The sequence below is a fragment of the Rhincodon typus genome, chromosome 19 (assembly GCF_021869965.1).
Source record: "Rhincodon typus isolate 14 chromosome 19, sRhiTyp1.1, whole genome shotgun sequence".
Lineage (NCBI taxonomy): Eukaryota > Metazoa > Chordata > Chondrichthyes > Orectolobiformes > Rhincodontidae > Rhincodon > Rhincodon typus.
Genome location: NC_063350.1, coordinates 9,406,320 through 9,427,593, shown reverse-complemented (window position 1 = coordinate 9,427,593; position 21,274 = coordinate 9,406,320). Strand labels below are relative to the sequence as shown.

Below are 21,274 nucleotides of genomic sequence, written 5' to 3'. Positions count from 1 at the left end.
AGGCCCGAAACGTCAGCCTCTCTGCTCCTATGATGCTGCTTGGCCTGCTGTGTTCATCCAGCCCTGCACCTTGTTGTCACAGGAAAAAGGTAGATGGGTTACAGTCAGGGGACGGAAAGGGAACAGGCAGACAGTGCAGGGATCCCCTGTGGCCGTTCCCCTCAATAACAAGTATACAGTTTTGGATACTGTTGGGGGGGACGACTTACCAGGGGTAAGCCATGGGCTACAGGTCTATGGCACAGAGTCTGTCCCTGTTGCTCAGAAGGGAAGGGGGGGAAGAGAAGGAGAGCATTAGTCATTGGGGACTCCATAGTTAGCGGGACAGATAGGACATTCTGTGGGAACGAGAGAGACTCACGGTTGATGTGTTGCCTCCCAGGTGCCAGGGTCCGTGATGTCTCGGATAGTGTTTTCGGGATCCTTAAGGGGGAGGGGGAGCAGCCCCAAGTCGTGGTCCACATAGGCACCAACGACATAGTAGGAAATGGGATGGGGATGTAAGGCAGAAATTCAAGGAGCTAGGGTGGAAGCTTATAGCTAGAACAAACAGAGTTGTTATCTCTGGTTTGTTACCCGTGCCACTTGCTAGCGAGGTGAGGAATAGGGAGAGAGAGCAGTTGAACACGTGGCTGCAGGGATGGTGCAGGAGGGAGGGATTCAGGTACCTGGATAATTGGGGTTCATTCTGGGGTAGGTGAGACCTCTACAAACAGGATGGTCTACACCTGAACCAGAGGGGTACCAATATCCTGGTGGGGGGTGGAATTTGCTAATACTCTTCAGGAGGGTTTAAACTAATTCAGCAGGGGGATGGGAACCAGAATTGTAGCTCCAGTGTACAGGAGGTTGAGAGTAGTGAGGTCATGAATAAGATTTCAAGGTTGCAGGAGTGTACCGGCAGGCAGGAAGGTGGTTTGAAGTGTGTCTACTTCAATGCCAGGAGCATCCGGAATAAGGTGGGTGAACTTGCAGCATGGATTGGTACCTGGGACTTCGATATTGTGGCCATTTCGGAGACATGGATAGAGCAGGGACAGGAATGGTTGTTGCAGGTCCCGGGGTTTAGATGTTTCAGTAAGATCAGGGAAGGTGGTAAAAGAGGGGGAGGTGTGGCATTGTTAGTCAAGGACAGTATTACGGTGGCAGAAAGGACATTTGATGAGGACTTGTCTACTGAGGTAGTATGGTCTGAGGTTAGAAACAGGAAAGGAGAGGTCACCCTGCTGGGAGTTTTCTATAGGCCTCCGAAAAGTTCCAGAGATGTAGAGGTAAGGATTGCAAAGATGATTCTGGATAGGAGCGAAAGTAACAGGGTAGTTGTTATGGGAGACTTTAACTTTCGAAACATTGACTGGAAACTCTATAGTTTGAGTACTTTAGATGGGTCAGTTTTTGTCCAGTGTGTGCAGGAGGGTTTCCTGACACAGTATGTAGATAGGCCAACAAGAGGCGAGGCCACATTGGATTTGGTACTGGGTAATGAACCAGGCCAGGTGTTAGATTTGGAGGTAGGTGAGCATTTTGGCGATAGTGACCACAATTCGGTTACATTTACTTTAGCGATGGAAAGGGATAGGTATATACCTCACGGCAAGAGTTATAGCTGGGGGAAAGGCAATTATGAGGCGATTAGGCAAGATTTAGGATGCATAGGATGGAGAAGGAAACTGCAGGGGCTGGGCACAATTGAAATGTGGAGCTTGTTCAAGGAACAGCTACTGCGTGTCCTTGAAAAGTATGTACCTGTCAGGCAGGGAGGAAGTGGTCGAGCGAGGGAACCGTGGTTTACTAAAGAAGTTGAATCTCTTGTCAAGAGGAAGAAGGAGGCTTATGTGGAGATGAGGCGTGAAGGCTCAGTTAGGGCTCTTGAGAGTTACAAGTTAGCCAGGAAGGACCTAAAGAGAGAGCTAAGAAGAGCCAGGAGGGGACATGAGAAGTCTTTAGCAGGTAGGATCAAGGAAAACCCTAAAGCTTTCTATAGGTATGTCAGGAATAAAAGAATGACTACAGTAAGATCAGGGCCAGTCAAAGACAGTAGTGGGAAGTTGTGCGTGGAGTCCGAAAAGATAGGAGAGGCGCTAAATGAATATTTTTCGTCAGTATTCACACAGGAAAAAGACAATGTTGTCGAGGAGAACACTGAGACACAGGCTATTAGAAGAGACGGGATTGAGGTTCATAAGGAGGTGGTGTTAGCAATTCTGGAAAGTGTGAAAATAGATAAGTCCCCTGGGCCGGATGGGATTTATCCTAGGATCCTCTGGGAAGCTAGAAAGGAGATTGCAGAGCCTTTGGCTTTGATCTTTATGTCATCATTGTCTACAGAAATAGTGCCAGAAGACTGGAGACTAGCAAATGTTGTCCCCTTGTTCAAGAAGGGGAGTAGAGACAACCCTGGTAATTATAGACCAGTGAGCCTTACTTCGGTTGTGGGTAAAGTGTTGGAAAGGATTATAAGAGATAGGATTTATAATCATCCAGAAAGGAATAGTTTGATTCGGGATAGTCAACACTGTTTTGTGAAAGGTAGGTCGTGCCTCACAAACCTTACTAAGTTCTTTGAGAAGGTGACCAAACAGGTGGATGAGGGTAAAGCGGTTGATAAGATTCCCCACGGTAAGCTATTGCAGAAAATACGGAAGTATGGGATTGAGGGTGATTTAGTGGTTTGGATCAGAAATTGGCTAGCTGTAAGAAGACAGAGGGTGGTGGTTGATGGGAAATGTTCATCCTGGAGTTCAGTTACTAGTGGTGTACCACAAGGATCTGTTTTGGGGCCACTGCTGTTTGTCATTTTTATAAATGACCTGGATGAGGGTGTAGAAGGATGGGTTAGTAAATTTGCGGATGACACCAAAGTCGGTGGAGTTGTGGATAGTGCGGAAGGATGTTGCAGGTTACAGAGGGACATAGATAAGCTGCAGAGCTGGGCTGAGAGGTGGCAAATGGAGTTAAATGCGGAAAAGTGTGAGGTGATTCACTTTGGAAGGAGTAACAGGAATACAGAGTACTGGGCTAATGGTAAGATTCTTGGCAGTGTGGATGAGCAGAGAGATCTCGGTGTCCATGTGCATAGATCACTGAAAGTTGCCACCCAGGTTGATAGGGTTGTTAAGAAGGCGTACGGTGTGTTAGGTTTTATTGGTAGAGGGATTGAGTTTCGGAGCCATGAGGTCATGTTGCAGCTGTACAAAACTCTGGTGCGGCTGCACTTGGGAGTATTGCGTACAGTTCTGGTCACCGCATTATAGGAAGGATGTGGAAGCATTGGAAAGGGTGCAGAGGAGATTTACCAGGATGTTGCCTGGCATGGAGGGAAAGTCTTATGAGGAAAGGCTGAGGGACTTGAGGCTGTTTTCGTTAGAGAAAAGAAGGATAAGAGGTGACTTAATAGAGACATACAAGATGATCAGAGGATTAGATAGGGTGGACAGTGGGAGCCTTTTTCCTCGGATGGTGATGGCTAGCACGAGGGGACATAGCTTTAAATTGAGGGGTGATAGATATAGGACAGATGTCAGAAGTAAGTTCTTTACTCAGAGAGTAGTAAGGGTGTGGAATGCCCTGCCTGCAACTGTAGTAGACTCGCCCACTTTAAGGGCATTTAAATGGTCATGGGATAAACATATGGATGATAATGGAATTCTTTAGGTTAGATGGGCTTCAGATTGGTTTCACAGGTCGGCGCAACATCGAGGGCCGAAGGGCCTGTACTGCGCTGTAATGTTCTATGCTAATATTTTGTGTGGCCATTCGATTGAACAATTATACTTCCACTGAAGTAAATGAATTAAAATTATAATAATTGGACAGAATAAAGCAGTAAATTGTGGTACTTGAGATATATAATTTTTGCTGGTTTATCAAGAGTACCAGTTATAACGAAATTTACTATACAGCCAATTCTGTTGGTTTCAGACTGTGCCTAGTTCAGTACTGATAATAATCCGGCCAGGTTTCTTTCTTCTGCAAGAATTTATTACAAAACTTAGAAAAACTCAAACATGCAAAGATTATTGACAAAGTGAAAGCTTAGATGGTAGAAAGATAGATAATGACACGTACTCTAACAGGCCAGCTTAACATGAGGCAAATATGGGAAAAGACAAATTCTGGAGCTCTCCTTCTCAGTCTGCTCCTTTGATCACAGTTTTTCATGTAGAACAAATAGAGTTTTATAAATTCATGATGGGTGTAGAGAAGGTGAATAGCAAGGGTCTTTTCCCTAGGGTGGTGGGAGTTCAAAACTAGGGAACATATTTAAAGTGAGAAGAGAAAAATTCAAAAAAAAAAAGGACATGAGGAGCAACTTTTTTTTGTAAAAAGCAGAGTGGTTTGTGAATTACCAGAGGAGGTGGTGGATGCAAATGGTTACAACATGTAAAACATATTTGAATAAATACACAAATAAAGAAATGTTTGGAGGGATATGGGCCAAACGCAAGCAGGTGGGACTAGTTTGGTTCGGGAATACAGTCGGCTTGGACAAGGGGTCGTTTACATGTGGTATAACTCTGTGGCTCTCTAAATGAATTCAAAGTCCCACTCCAGATTGCAAACTGTTGTTAGATGTGTAAAGGAATGGGAAAAATATCTTGCATGCTTGGATTGGATGGGCTGAATGGCTTCTTTCTCTGCTGTAAGAACTATTTATATTACTCCTTCCCAAAGGTGCTTTATGGTCAATGAAGTGTGGCCACAACAACTTGCATTTATAAAGTGTTCTTAACATAAAGTTATCAAGTGCACTTTATATGTCCTAACAAAATGTTTGCGAACATCTACTGCTGTCACATCAGAGACAGCAGCCAATTTGTACACAGTAAACTCCCATAAACAGCAAGATTGTAACAGCCCAATAATCTGATTTAATAATGCTGTTTGCTGGAATTCCCTTCTCTCGGGCAGAGTCCCATGGGATCTTTTACATTTGCTTAAGAGCACACAAACAGTTTTGGGTTAGTGTTACAAAGTTGGGTATAGTATTCGTGAATTGGAAGGCAGGAAGTTAGAATTTGTTGGTAAAAATGATCGTGGGGAAAAAAACAAAGAGTACTGTGGTCCCTTTAAGAGCTTGTGCTTTGTCTGTGCTTGGAAGTTCATAAACGCAGGTGCACAAGGAGGGCCCCGAAAGGAAACATTTTGTTTAGAACAGCCAAGCAGTATTTTTTCCAAGATAACACGTTTGAATTTGGCCAGTTAATTTAAAAGAAGCTCCTAGATGCAGAAAGCCAATTGAATTTAAATCGGATGGTGCCAATCATTTTATTACGTCATTACGAGTATATAAGACAAGGGCATTTGGTAAATCGGGGAGAGCCATCCCCCACCTGCCAGAGTTAGCAACATTCAGCTCTCAGAGAAAGCCCACCTAATTAATCAAAGGTTCCACGGTATTTTAGCTCAAGGTACCCATTGAAAATATTATAGAGATGAAACATCTCCAACAGAAGAATTAGTGGAAGAAAGGCATTTGTGAAGAGAGCGGAGAAGACAATATTCCAGAAGACAGTCTGTGCGAACTTGGGGAGATTAAGTTATAATTCACTGTTCTCTTATTAATTAGGTTCATTAAGTGAGACTTGTGTTTATTTGAACAGTACTGTAGTAGAATTTAGACCAGTTAGGAAGTAGTTAGTAGTCTAGGGAGGAATTGTCAGTTTGTTCGTAATTCTGCTAATTTGTTCATTGTCGGGTTAAACAAATAAATTGTTTTTTGTTACTTGTAGAGATCAGGAATTTTCTTTCTTTTAACCACTCTTAATAGATTACGAGGGGAAAGCACTTCTCTGGGTGTTTAGGGGGTAATTATTAGAGTGGATCCCCTACTCTTGTCATTGCAGCTTGGGGCTTGTGTTTTGGTTTGACTATCAGAGGGGTTTGGCTATTCCTCCTCCGTAACAGTTAGCATGTCATCTGAAAGACAGCACCTCCAACACTACAGCGCTGTACTGAGGGAGTGCTGCATTGTCAGTCTGAAGTGGGACTACCTGTTGAATCGGTGGTGAGTGTGTTATTGATTGAGCTGTGTGTTACCAGGTATTGCCAGAGATTAGGTAAAATCAGGTTTAACTGTCAAAGTTCCCATAAACGAAAGGCCTTCCAAGCAAGATACCAAAGGCTAACAAATGCTCGAGTGTGGTTCTATCAGTAAAGAAGTGAAAATTAAAACTAATATACATAATATGTAGGTACAGGTAGATGCAAGTACCCAACTGATCAACATTCACTGTTTCTAAAAGCTCGAATTTCTTCCTTCATCACTGATAGTGCAAACCTAGTTACTTTCCAGTCAGTCTTCAAGTTTAAATTTTACTTACTCTGGTGATCCATATAATTGCCACGCTTTTGCGATTCCTTCAGCAATGCCTTTTACGGCAGGATTACTCAAGATCTTAGCAGCTTCATCAGATTTTCCCCAGAAGTTCAGAACATGCCTGCGTGAAGCAGAAAGAAAAAAGCAACATTAATGCCCACTTTTTCATCAAGTTGCTTAAAACAACTTTAAGGGACACACAAGATCTGGAAATTCACGTACACAAACCTTTGAAGGGCAAGTCAATGGGGTTGTTTAGGCAAACATACAGACTACCTGGCATTAGAGAAGTCAGGAATACAAAAGCAAGGGAATTACAATAACATTATCACTCAGTGGTTAGCACTGCTGCCTCACAGCGCCGGGGACCAGAGTTTGATTCCACCCTTGGGTGACTGTCTGTGTGGAGTTTGCACATTCTCCCCGTGTCTGCGTGGGTTTCCTCTGGGTGCTCCGGTTTCCTCCACAGTCCAAAGATGTGCAGGCTAGGTGGATTGGCTATGCTAAATTGCCCATAGTGTCCAGGGATGTGCAGGCCAAGTGAAATGCAGGGTTACAGTGATAGGATGGGGGTGGGTCAAGGTGGATGCTCTTTGGATGATCAATGTGGACTCAATGGGCCAAATGGCTTGCTTCCACACCTGTAGGGATTCTATGCAAAAGAGAGTGTGAGTGTGAGACACAGACAGAGAGACACAGACAGAGAGACACAGACAGGAGAGCGAGAAAGAGAGAGAGAGAGAGAGACACACACACACACAGAGACAGACAGAGAGAGAGAGAGTGAGAAATGACTTTGATCTGGATGATATCCAGCTTCTTCAGTCTTGTCGGAGCTGCACTCATCTAGGGCAAATAGAGAGGGTATTCCATCAGGTTCCTGACTTGTGCCTTGTAGATGGTGGTCTGGCTTTGGAGGAGTCAGGTGGTGAGTTACTCACTGTAGGATTCCTAACCTCTAACCTACTCTTCTAACCACAGTATATATATATAAAGGCCAAGTCCAGTTCAGTTTCTGGTTAATGGTAACCCTTTGGACGTTGATAGTGGAGGATTCAGTGACGGTAACATCATTGAGTGTTGAGGGTGGTGATTAGATTGTCTGTTAGTGGAGATGGTTGGTGCCTGGCATTTGTGCAGCACAAATGTTACTTGCCACTTACCAGACCAAAACTGGACATTGTCCAGGTCTTGCTGCATTTGCACATGGACTGCTTCAGTATCTGAGGAATCACAAACGGTGCTGAACATAGAAGACTGCATAATGAACATGCCCACTTCTGACCTTATGGTGGACAGAAGATCATTGTAGCTGAAGATGATTGGGCCTAGGGCACTACCCCGAGGAACTCCTGCAGAGATGCCCGACCTCCAACCACGACCATGTTCCTACGTGTCAGGTACGAGTCCAACCATTGGAGAGTCTGCCCCCACCACCCCCCGATTCCCATGGATTCTGGCTTGACTCAGGCTCCTCAATGCCAATCCGTTCAAGCACTCTCACCTCACCCTCATACAAAGAAAAGATCAATTTCAATTCATCTGTCAAAACTTCTTGTTCAGCTCTTACCTATGCACATCTGGGACCCGCTCAGCCAGTCCTGCGTAACTAGCAGCAATGGTATTAATTTCTATTTGTTTTAAGGAAACATTGTGATCAAGTCCTCTGTCAAACATGTAGTCAGATCTGTTTATACCTAAAGTAATTGGCTGAACAAGGAAAGGAAAAGGAAAAGAAAAACACATCTTAGTTGATATAAAGAACAAGCAAAGGGTGGGGCACTTCAACATAAAATGCTTCCTTTCTAATAAGACCACTAATTACATAGTAGAAATTTTAAGACACGCACACCTCGTTAAGAATTTAATGCAGTTCCATTTTGTTCTCCCACGTACCCCTAATCTTTGCCCCCCACCTCACTTTCCTAAGAAGTCAACCAGACTGGTTATTTTACTTTCCCCTCATCTACAGGCACCCAGGACAAATATTGCACACCCTTCCTGATGCTTAAAGTTGCCCAATTTCATATTGATTTTAATCAAAATCAAAAGTGTTTCGACAACACCCTCCATTTATATAACGCCTTCAGCATAGCAAAACATCTCAAAAGTTCAATTTGTGAAACATCTGTCTGAACTGCAAGGGAGAGATTTATTTGGATCTCAGCCCCCTGCTTTTAAAAAAAAAAGCATATTATGGGAGGACACAATACAATGCCTCTTATGTTCAAATATTTTAGAGACACAAGTTTTTTTTTTATAAAAAGACTCAGTTTCAAAATAGAAAACTGTGGCAAAATATTATAGAGAGGCTCCAAACCATCAGCAGGAGCTCTCCATTATGACAGACAAAGGGGGGGAAACGGAACAGCATTTATTTATTCATTTGATTCCCTCAAGTCTGTTCCATCACTCACTTGAATTATGGCTGATCTCACACCTGAATTCTATTTATCCGAAGAAGGGTCACTGAACCTGAATCATTAACTCTGTTTTTGAGTTAGTTGCTGCAAGACCTGCTGAGGTCCTCCAGCAATTTCAGTTTTTGTTAGTTTCGATCTCAGTTTCAAAAATTTCAACTAACCCAGCATCCACAGCACTCTGGGAACTTTATATTTCCATGGCTCTATGAAAAAGTGCATCTTGATTTTAGACATAAATAGCCTGGCTCTCATTTTGATGCTATATCATCTTGTTCTGGATTTCTCTGCAATACCTCGTATTTTTCCAAATTAAACTCCATCTGCCAGTCCTCAGTCCATTGACCCATTTGATCAAAATCCCTTTGTAATCTTACATAACCTTCTTCACTGTCTACCGTGCCACCAATTTGTATATTCTCATCCAAATCATTTATATAAATGACAAACAACGGCAGACCCACCACTGATCCCTGTGAAACCCCGTTGGTCACAGGCCTCCAGTCTGAAAAACTGGAACGCATTTTTCAAACATTCATTCCCTCTATCACTGATGCATATCATCTGTGAAATGCACTGCAAAAATTCACAAAAACTCCTTACACAGCATCTTGCAAACCCACGTCCACTATCACAGAGAACAAGTAGATCCATGGGAATATCACTGATCCTTCAGTGTCATTGGGTCAAAATCCTGGAATTCCCTCCCTATCACATGGTCTACACCAGTTCAAGACGACAGTATACCACCACTTTCTCAAGGGGACAACTAGGGATTGGCAATAAACACTGGTGAAGCCTTCACCACATGAACGAATAAAACAAAAAAAACTTTCCTCACTTTCACGAGGGCAATTAAGGAGGCAAAAAAAAAAAATGTTCCTTCTAAGCTGCCCAGCCATTGGGCAATCCCTGAGCAGGTCAATCACCACACTGGACATTGACCTTAGAGATCTGCTCAGTTGGAAGGAAAATTAGAGGGAACATTGAGCAACAACACTCATCTCAATAAAGAATTTTAAAAATTCCACTGCACACTACTCCCGCATTGCAAAGACCAAAATCGTGCCAATGGCCAACCAAACCCCATAATCCACACAATGTAGATTGTAAACAGTTATTTACATTCATGGAAGTTTATGATAACGTATACTAAACTGGACTAAGGATGAAAGGTATTTGCAAGTTCTGCAGTTTACATACCCATTTACTAGTTTTGAAATGGAGTTGAACATCAGTGTGGCAACTAAGGGTGAAAGAGTTTGAGTGTAACAAGTCAGGGTGGGATGGAACAGGAAGGCGGAGATAAAGGTTCCCTTGTGACCGAGTGCATAATGACACATCACTTAGCTGAGCATTATAAACTAGGGAGTGTCCAAAGTTCAGTTCCTACCCTGCTCTGAACCAAGGGGTGATAGTAATTAAGATACTACAGGTGGTCCAAATTCCCCTTCCCACACCCACTCGGCTAAATGATGACAAAGACCTGCTGTGTTGCACTCAAGAGTCACATAGCACAGAAACAGACTCTTCGGTCCAACCTGACAGAGTACTATGTGCTAACATTTCGCCCATATCCCGCTAAACCCCTTCTATTCATCTACCCAACCTGGTGCCTTTTAAACATTTTTATTTAAATTGTACCAGCCCCCAACACCTCCTCTGGCAGCTTGTTCCATACACACACCACTCTGCATGAAAAAAAAGTGACCTCTCAGGTCCCTTTTAAACCTATGTCCTCTAGTTTTGGACTCCTCCACCCTGGGGAATAGACCTTGGCCATTCACCCTATCCATGCCCCTCATGACTGAATAAACCTCTGTAAGGTCACCCCTCAGCCTTCGATGCTCCACTGAAAAAAGCCCTAGCCTACTCAGCCCATCTCGATAGCTCAAACCCTCCAGTCCCAGCAACATCCTTGTAAATCTCACGTTTAACAACATCCTACCTGTACCTCCTTCAATACTTGAGAGGAAAAGCACAATTGAGAAGGTGGCAGTATCAGGCTAGGATGTGTTACCCCGTGCTGGCATGTTAAATGGCCCACATGGGTGAGACCTTGAAAGAATGCAGGGCACCTGTACTCCCACAGACAGATCAGGGTATTGTCTAAATGATGAAAAGCCAGGTACTGCAAGGGAGCAGAGAGAATTTGGGAATCCATGTACAAAATGACTTAACGTTAGTGGATAGCTACAAAAAAAAATAGTAGCTGGAGCTCTGCCTTTGTCCCAATAGGGACATAAGGGAGGCAAACCTATGATACAGTTAACTAAATCTCTGACTTATTATACAGATCCCTTTTATAGTGGGCAGAGTTTTGGACACTACCTCACCTTAAGCACTCCTTAACATTGGAGTGAGCATATTACAGTTTCACCAAACAATACACAGACTAAAAAGGGTTAATTTATGTGGCAAGATTATATAGAATATGGTTGTATTTTGAAGAACATAGAAGACAGTGAAGGAGTGACATAACCATGCATTTAAGACGATGGGGTACATAAAGGAAGAAATCATTTCTGCTACTTGGTAAGACTAGAAAGGGGGTCATAATCTTAACATTGGAGCTGGGTTGGTTTGAGGTGATTTCAGGAAGCACATTTTCACACATCACTGTGGTGGTGATGATCTGGAGCTCATTCCCTCCTATAGCTGCTGAGTTTATTGGGGGTTGCAATTGAAGAGACTATCTCAAATGTAAAACTCATTGATACAGTCAGGTTAAGGGGAGAGAAGCATGGCAAAGTAGATGGAGTTGACAAAAATTAAACCTAATCAAACCAAATAGCAGCAGAACAGCCCTACCTGCTCCTTCCTATTCTGCATGTCAAGTATGACACCATCCCACGCTACTCAGGTTATGGTTCAGCAATCGTAAGATTTTATTTACGTTTTATATGTTTATATATATATAAAAAATATATATATTTTCAATTTTTTTTCCATTTTAACATTATTTTCTGAAGGTAATGAAAGGTAGTTTATTTTATAAGGTGTTATTGAATTTTTTTCAGCTTTATGTTATTAAGGGCATATATGAGGCACAGTGTGAGATGGCTAGTGGATTTGGAAAAGTTATTAAACAGCAGGATCAGTCAGATAGATGGGTGACTGCCAGGAAAGGTAAGAAGGCAGTTCAAAAGTCTCTGGTGGCTATTCCTCTATCAGATAGATATTCAGGTTTTAGAACTGTACAGAGAATAGACTCTGAGAAAAATGGAAGGCCCAGTCGATTACTAGACATTTGGAATGATTCTTTTGTTAGGCAGCATTTGACAAGATTTAATAGAATTATTGTTATGAGGTCTCTCCTGTCAGGGCATAGACAGGGGATTGTGGCAGTGAGTGTAAATTTAGGATAGTTTGTTGCTTTCCTGGTGCTAGGATTAAGGATGTCTCTAAACGTTTCAGGCATATTGTTAAAGGTGAGATTGAGAAGCCAGAAATTATTGTACCCATTGGTAGAAATGACATTTTTAGGGAACAGATCAAAGCAGTGCACAGTGAATTTAACAGGTTAGGTAGAAGATTAAAAAATAGAACCTTGAAAGTAGTCATTGCTGGCTTACTCCTAATGCCAAACTCAAATGAGGGAAGGAACAAAAAGATAAAGGAGATAAATCAATGGCTGAAGAGCTGGTGTATTGTTCTGGGATTTGGGATGTCTTTTGGGATAGAAAAGACCTGTTCAAAAAGGATGGGTCCAACCTGAACTGGAAGAGAATCAATACCTTAGCAGGGATATTTGCTCATTCCATTAAGGAAGACTTTATACTGATAGAGAGGGGGAGTGGAAGAATTCGAAGTAGCAATGTAAACAGAAGGATTAATGGGGAAGGTTCTGAATGTGAGGAGAGAATGTCAATTAGAAAGAAAGACGAGAGAGAGAGTCAGAGTATGTAGGACATCATATCTGTTACAGAAACTTGGCTGAGAGATGGACAAGACTGGCAGCTCGAAGTTCTGTGTTTTAGATGCTATAGGAAGGATAGAAAAGGAGGTGTGTGTGTGTGTGTGTGTGTGTGTGTGTGTGTGTGTGTGTGTGTGTGTGTGTGTGTGTGTGTGTGGGGGGGGGGGGGGGGGGGGGGGCATTTTTCATTAAGAAATACATTACTGCTGATAGTTGTGAAAAATCATCCAGTGAAAATATATGGGTAGAAGTTACAAATAAGAATGGAAAGATCACTTTAATGGGATTGTACTATAATCCCACTAATAGCAAGAGGAAAATTAAGAAACAAATACATAGAGAGATCTCAGATATATGTACTTCATTCCTTACATATGGGGCCCAAAACCGCTCACAACGACAATTTCAAGGAAGGATGGTCAGGGATTGGAATGGTCAGAATTCTCAGTTCATGATGGTGTTTGGGAAAAGGAGAGATGATAAACCCAGTAACAGAAGCTGAAGGCATTCCCAGAATATCAAATTTAAAGGGACTATGCTCCTGTTCCATAAGTTCACATTTTGCCCAGCTTATTGCTGAAAAGGTGCCATTATAGTGGGGTGACACAGCTTACATTCCGCCCCACAACGACCCAAAGATAAAGGCCAGATCCTATAAACGATATTACTGAGGACTAGTTCAAGAGGACTTTACGTTCACACAATAGACGATATGCAGATGCTCAAATCAAATCCAACAAAACTAGAATAATTTTTTTTTTTTTTTAATAAGAAAGATTCACTTTCCCTATGCAGCCCAGCTACATTACAATAAGACAAGATCACTACCTGGGCAATACCTTCTTTCAGCACTTCTTTATAGATCCCGAAGAGGCCTGCTGTGAAATCATCCACTTCCACGGTGCTGAAAGAGAAATGGCAGAGAATAGTTATTTGGCAAATTACTTTTTTCTTCTGCAGTAGGACTGGGCAGCATTGGCTGGGCCAGCATTTATTGCCTGTCCCTGGTTGCCGTTGAGGTGATGGTGAGCTGCTTTCTTGCACTGTTACAGTCTGTATGCTGTAGGCGGACCCGCACTGCCCTTAGGGAGGGAATTCCAGGATTTTGACCCAGAGACAGTGAAGGAACGGCGATATATTTCCAAGTCAGGGTGGTGAGGGGCTCGATTGTATAGTGAGCAGCTTTGAGGCTGTGCTGCAATCAGAACACAGCCACTTTAATGCTCTAGAGTTTTTCAAGCACTGTTGCCAGTGGTGATTGCGCGTTGATTTGGCGGAGTGAGTGGCGTTCAGTCACACGGACAAAGGACTTGGTTTCTGAGGTTTTCCACATTACAGCTCATCAGGATAAACTGAATCCCAGGATCAGGGGCCCAACACAAAACACAGTGATATCACAGGAAAACTATAATTTCATCAATTGATATTAGTTGCTAACTTGACTTTTTAAGCTTAGAGATTGAAGGTAAATAGGAGAAATATTTGCAGGTTGCAACTAAAAGACCAGCAGGCAACTTTAAAAAAAATTAATTATTAAGTAAACAAAATAGATGCCTCACCAGGTGATGTATTATAGCTATGTGATGTGGGAGCTGGTGGGCTATACTGACCACATCTATACCAAAGTGTTAGTTGCTCAAAGAACTCCAGCTCAGAGTTGATGAGCTGGAGTCTGAGCTTCAGGGAGCCGGGGGGGGGGGAAAGAATTAGCTGGACACTGTTTCAGGAGGCAGTCAGGGACAGGAGGGTGTGACTACAAGTGAGGCAGGTAGTGAGATCCAGGAGGTAGTGCAGAGGGGCCACAGCCCTTATGCTTGTCTGACAGGTTTAAGATTCGTGCTCCCTGTGCGGACGAGAGCAGGAGCTGTAGGGAGGATGAGCAATCTGACCATAGCACTGTGGGACAGAGAGCCATTCAAGAACAGAGGTGGGTGGGTGGGTGTGGCAGTGGGGGGTGGTTGGTGGAAGGTGGGTGGGAGAAGAGAAATGTAGTTGTAATCGGTGATAGTATAGTTAGGGAAAGACACCGTTCTCCGTGGTCAGGATCAAGAGTCCCAAAAAAGTTCTGGTGCCCAGGTTCAGGATCTCCCATCCAGACTGCAGTGGAACATGGAGTGGGAGGGGGAAGATCCAGTTGTTGTGGTCCATGTAGGTACCAAAGATATAGGGAGAAAGAGGAAAGAGGTTCTGCTGAGGGAATACGAGCAGCTAGGGGCTAAATTGAAAGGCAAAACCAAAAAAAAAGTAATAATTTCCAGATTACTACCTGAGCCACAAACTAACTGGCACAGGGTCAACAAGATTAAAGAGGTAAATACATTGCTTAAAGTTTGGTGTGGAGGAAACAGGTTGAAATTCATGGGACACCGGCATCAGTACTAGAGAAGGAGAGAGCTGTTCCAATGGGACAGGCTCCACCTGAATCATGCTGGGACCAGAGTCCTGTTGAATCACATAACTAGGGCTGTGGATAGGGCTTTAAACTAAGTAGGGGTTCAGTGGCATGGAAAATTGTGGAAAAGGTCAAGTGATGAGTACTCAGACGTTATTAAAGTTTCCGGAACAAGTAATTGGACTCTGGAAGGTGTCAGGAATCTAACTTCAGGCATAGCATATAAGGGGACAACTATGAGAAGGGGGACAGTCAACACGCGGCTGAGGGTGTTGTATTTAAAATGTGTGCAGGATAAGAAGCAGATAAATAAGCTTGTAGTGTAGAGGGAAATTGGTGGGTATGATTTTGTGGGCATTAGAGATATGGAAGCAAGGGGATCAAGGCTGCAAACTAAATATCCAAGGATAGGCATCCTAGTAAAAGGACAGGCAGATGAGGTTATGAGTAAGAAATGAAATTAAACTGATAGCAAGAAACCATATATACTTGGAAGGCACAGACTCTGTGCGGGTAGATTTGAGGAACTGCAAAGAAAAAACAAAGACCCTGACAGGAGCTATATAAAGGCTTCCTAACAGTCGTCAGGATGTGGGAAAGAAATCAAAAATTAGGCGATAGAAAAGGCATGCAAGAAAGGCACTGCTGCAATAATCAGAGCACTTCAATATGCAGATGGACTTGGAAAAATCAGGTTGACAGCAGATCCCAGGGATAGGAGTACATGGAATATCAACAAGATTTTTTTTGGAGCAGATTGAAGAGCCCACTAGGGAACAGGCAATTCAGAGTTTGGTGATGTGCAATGAGGCAGACATGAGTAAGGAGCTTAAAGTGAAGGAATCCTTCGGGGGCAGTGACTACAATATGATAGAATTCACACTGCATTTTGAGAGGGAGAAGATCGAATCAGGTGTAATGGTGCTACAATTGACTGCAAAGATATGAGGGAGGAGGCGGCCAGAGTTGATAGGAAGGGGAGCCTAACAGAGAAGACGGTGGAGTCACCAAGAATGGTCATTGGACTACTGGAAAATGAGAATGGAGAAGTAGCAATGGGGAACAAAGAAATGGCACAGGAACTAAATAGGTACATTGCGTCAGTCACACCAGCAGCACACCAGAACGTCAAGAGTCAGGGGTCAGAGCTGAGTGCAGTGGCCATCACTAAGGAGAAGGTGTTGGGAGATGCCGAAAGGTCTGAAGGTGGATGAATCACCTGGACTGAATGGACCGGATGGACTGCACCCCAGGGTCTGAAAGAGATGGCAGAGGAGATTGCAGAGGCATTGGTGGTGATCTTTCAGGAATCACTGGAGTCAGCAAGAGTTCCGGAAGACTGGAAAATAGCTAACAACCATCACAACTCTCTGGGGTAGAGAATTCTGGACATCCAGTACCCTCTGGGCAAAGAGAATTTCTTCACTTCTCCGTTTTAAACGGGTGCCCCATTATTTTATAAAATATGTCCCAGTCCAAGAGTCCCCACTATTGGAAATCGCTTCCCAACAGAAGCTAAGAATCAGCAGAGTGCAACTTTTAAATTAAAAACAGTCTACAGTAGATCATTGGGATAGCTGGAAACACAATGTACAATTTTAAGATGAGCTGAAGATTGTATCTTTATGGAATTCCCATCATTGGCTAATATAAAGTCATATTGACAATTTACTACTCTTTTTTTCAAAGTGCTGAATGAATTTACAGGTTTTTGAATTCATTTTTTAAGTTTGTACATTTTTAACAATAGCAAATTTCCTGTTTTTTGAAAGACATACCATCTGTTTAAGCACAGTATTCTGCAAAGATAGAGTTTAAGCTGGCCTAACCCTTCTAGGGCCAAAACGTTTATTTGGGTAGTATATTTAGCCACAGTTTTTTCTTGCCCCCCCAGAGTTGAGTTAGGAACATGATTTCAATCCCTTCAACCTGCTGCCATTCAGCGAAGTCATGTTCTTGTTATGCCCTGTTGAGGATGTGGGCTGTCATCTTTACCGCCCATCTCCAACTGTCCCTTCAACCGAGTGTAAAGGGCCACCAAGAATCAACCACATTGGTCTGGGTCTGGAGTCGCATGCAGGCCAGACCAGATAAGGATGGCGGATTTCCTTCCCTGAAAAGGATTTAGTGAAACAGATGGGCTTTCAAATGACAATTAATAATAGGTTTCATGGTCACCATTATGGAAACTAGCTTTCAATTCCAGATTTACTAACCGAGTTAATTTCCACCAGCTGCCTAGATTTGAATCCATGTCCTCAGTGTATCAGCCTGCCCTCAGGATTACCAGTCCAGTTACAGTACCACTGTGCGATCATCTCCCCCAGATACAGGCTGTCCCATGTCCTATTGGGCGGCACAGTGGTTAGCACTACTGCCTCACAGCACCAGGGGCTAGGTTTGATTCCACCCTCGCGCTACTGCTAGTGTGTGAAGTTTGTAAGTTCTCCCTGTGTCTGCGTGGGTTTCTGGGTACTCCGGTTTCCTCCCATGGTCCAAAGAGGGGCAGATTCCGTAGATTAGCCATGCAAAATTGCCCATAGTGTCCAGGGATGTGCAGGCTAGGTGGACTGGGAAATGCAGGGTTACAGGGACAGGTCTGTGTGGGTCACTCTTTGGAATGGCCTGCTTCTACACCGTAGGAATTCTATGATTCTATATCCACCTGCCTGCCTCAACTCCATATTCCTTTGTCCCTTGGCCAGCAAAAATCTGCCCATCATTAAAGTGCAAAGTTATTGAATTAACATCCATTACTACCTATAAATTTGTTTGCGTAATGAGGCTGTTTGCTGGTTTGACCAAAGTTCATCATCAAACCCTACAATACAAGTAGAGGCCGTCCTGCCCATTATGTCTGCACCAACCATCCAAAGACCATCCCAACCATCCCACCCAGACCAACACCCCCATGCCCACCTCCCATGGCTAATCCACCTAGACTGCACATCCCTGAACACTATGGGCAATTTAGCATGGCCAAATCATCTAACTTGCGCATCTTTGGACTGTGGGAGAAAACCAGAGCCTCCAGTAGAAACCATGCAAACACGGGGAGAATGTGCAAACTCCACACAGTCCCTGGAGGGTAGAATTGAACCCAGGTCCCTGGCACTGAGGCAGCAGTGCCATCCACTACCCATCCCTAATTAGCCAGAGAGTAGTTAAGAGTGAACCACATTGCTGTGGGTCTGGAGTCACATGTAAGGCCAGAACAGGTAAGGATGGCAGCTTTTCCCCCCTTGAAGGATGTTAGTAAACCAGATAGTTCTTCACAACAGTCAGTAACGTTTATGTGGTCACCATTAGGTGAGCTTTTTATTCCAGAAATTTATTGAATTTAAATTTTCACCATCTGCCCAAGGTGGGATTCAAACCCAGGTCCTAACAACATTAACCTGGGCCTCTGGATTGCTAGGCTCGTGACATTACCACCATGGCATTTACCTTTCACATTACTATTACCCTTTGAACAAAGTGCTATTTCTGAACTACGTCTCACGTGGAACAGTTTCAAGATTATCGCAGGACCTCCCATTAATAGGAAAAGCTTCACACAATTAATTCCATTCAAAATCCCCAGTGAATTTAATATGTTCCATCAGACTACAGAATTATTTATGCAAAAGCTCTACATGTTCAAATACATATCCTGTATTAATAAATTCTGTAACATATCAAATCTTAAGGGTGATTGTTAAGCAAACTAGTGACACTCCATTCAAGGACAATCTGCCCTTGCTACAATGCAGTGCTGTTTGACCAGAACATTCTGTAGTTTGCAACATGCTCAGCATTGTCAGCTGGCAGTTCACAATCATTCAGTACTTGCAATTTCATTACGTACCTTTACTTGGAGACACACAAAGTTCTAAAAACTGCCTTCCTAAAGAGTAGGTGATGTAAAACAGAACAATACGGAGAAGGGAGAACTTCCTGGTACAGTAACTTCTTGCTTAACATTGCAGTTTGTTCCTGATAAGTACAACTTGAACTGAAACACTGTCAAACGTGTTCAGTGTTACAGTCCCAGTCGATGGCATTACTGGACAAGTCACATACCAGAATGAAACCTGGTTTGGTGGATTATAGGTATTTTTGTTTTAGTGTTATGGTCATTCAAAGCTATAAGCACACAAGGCTGCAAGTTTCCTGTTTAACAATGGAACAGATATTTTTTGAAAACCAAAAGGAGGAAGTAATAAAGCAAACCAATCTATCTAAATATAGAACACAATTTGAAAAATCTTAAAACTAACAGAAAAACAGTTTTCAACCTACACCACAATATCATCACTATGCTTCCACCATCCAGAAAAAAAAACCCTTTGTGACTAATTTTTATATTCGATTCATCTGATCCTTCCCAGTTCCTTCCTGTGAGGAGCAAAATTTTCATGAAGCTCACAGCTTAGATTCCCTTAGCTTTCAATAATATACAGATGTCTAACCAGACACTTCTAGACTAGAAGCTGCACAAACTAACTTCCTAAGGTAACTTACTCCCTGAACTATTCTATCCTTTCTAGGACAGAAAATATATTGTGCTTCTGGCCCTAGTCAAGTATTCTATAAAAGTGCTCAAAGTCTTTCAATCTCAAAGTTTCCCAAACTAATGTCAATCTTTGATTACCCTAAACCAAAAACAATTAATGACGCTCAACCTTTATCCTCTCAGTCATAAACCCAGCACAACACTAACTACCTTCCATTAACACTTCAGGGGTGTCTGCTTCCTATCACATATTACATTAGATCGCTGTTATTAATGCCTTCACAAGAGTAACCAACATCCATATGTCACTAGTTTGAATTCCAAACTCTAAAAAATGATGTGAATATAATCAAATACTTCTCATCACATAAGTGAATCAAATTTTTTCATCGTATCCAATACAAAAGCTTCTGTTAAGTTCGGCTCGAGCACTCTCATCAGAAAATAAACGTTTAAAAATTTTTCATTTTAAGTTGAAATACTATACATTCCTAGTTTCCTATTTCTGTAAACAACTCAAAATAAAATAAATTTTAAAATGTAAGAGGAACAAGTTAAATCTTTGTAAGCATCTCCTGCTCGCCCCTACCCTCTCCTGCACCGTCACAGCAAATGGGAAGGGGGTAGGGAGCAAAGTGGCAGATGGGAGAAGTTGTTTCAAAATGGCGACGTTGAAAAAGATAGCAAAAACAGAAACCCCCATGCCAAGTACACATAGTGGCCCCATTACATCCAAGTTGTTCAAGTGAAACAAGACGGGGCAAAACCCAAAATGCTGACTTACCACACAATAGCTTTAACCCAACAAACAGAAATCAGACTTACAAGACTAATAAGTACAGCTTGATACAAGACAGTACAATTACCTTACCTTGCTAGCGCTTTGGTTAGAAATTCAGAGTCCTGGCTTATTCGGTCAACCAGCAAATTAAAGTCTTGTTGAACCTCACATGCCTGCGTGAACAGTTTCTTCGGTACAGGTGATGGGAAGAGACTAAATGGTGCATAGCTAGCTGTCTTTTGAGAAAGAGAGAAAAACATTGTGGATCAAATAATTTTGGTGTCTGACACACATCAGAAATTGACAAATAAAAAGACAAAAAAAAGACACTACAAATGCTGGGAATCAGAAAAAAAAAAATAAGAGAACAACAAAGCTGTTCCATTAATGCCTGTGACAGGAAAAGGCATCCTGAGTGCTGACTTCATTCTAACGGAAGGTCTGTTTACGTGCATTTACATTGCGTCTTAAAATGTATCAAAGCATCCCACAGCGCATAGCACAGAACAAACATCGCAAAGCCAGAGGAAGAGATATTTGGATCAACTGATCAGGTCCTAGCCAAACAGTGATCAGTTTTAAGGAGCAAACATCTATACGATGAGAGACAGGGCAGCAGAGAGATTTCAGGAGGCAATTCCAGAGCTACATAGCCGAAGAGACAGCTACCAGTCACGGAACAAAGGAAATGTTTGGGGCGGGTTGCAAGAAGAGTCAGAACTGGGAGATTGCGGAGTTCTTAGCGGCCTGAAGCTGGAAAAGAAGAAAAATAGGGATAGGTCACACCAGAATCTGAACATTGGTATGAAATTTCAAAAATTAAAGTACTTGAGAGTATGTGGATCAACTTTTAGTGGTACATCAGGGTTAAGGATGACTTGTGGAATACAGGGTAAAAGTGAAACAACCTCTAATTGTGTGTTTCGGGTAAAAAGACGACTTTTAAAACAT

General features: G+C 42.7%; 2 protein-coding genes across 2 annotated transcripts in view; one reads left to right on the top strand and one right to left on the bottom strand.

The window, feature by feature from the left end:
- LOC109917871 (deoxynucleoside triphosphate triphosphohydrolase SAMHD1-like) overlaps window positions 1-21,274 on the top strand; it is a 152,356-nt gene that overhangs the window by 19,906 nt on the left and 111,176 nt on the right. The gene's annotated exons all lie outside the window — the stretch shown is intronic.
- The window catches only part of gss (glutathione synthetase), a 41,451-nt gene that overhangs the window by 9,542 nt on the left and 10,635 nt on the right, over window positions 1-21,274 (bottom strand). The window contains exons 3-6 of the mRNA XM_048608357.1: window positions 20,414-20,559; window positions 13,484-13,559; window positions 7,890-8,029; window positions 6,324-6,440 (exon numbers count right to left, since the gene is read on the bottom strand). Of these exons, the coding sequence (XP_048464314.1) occupies window positions 6,324-6,440; window positions 7,890-8,029; window positions 13,484-13,559; window positions 20,414-20,559 (479 nt within the window). The remainder of the gene's footprint in view (window positions 1-6,323; window positions 6,441-7,889; window positions 8,030-13,483; window positions 13,560-20,413; window positions 20,560-21,274) is intronic.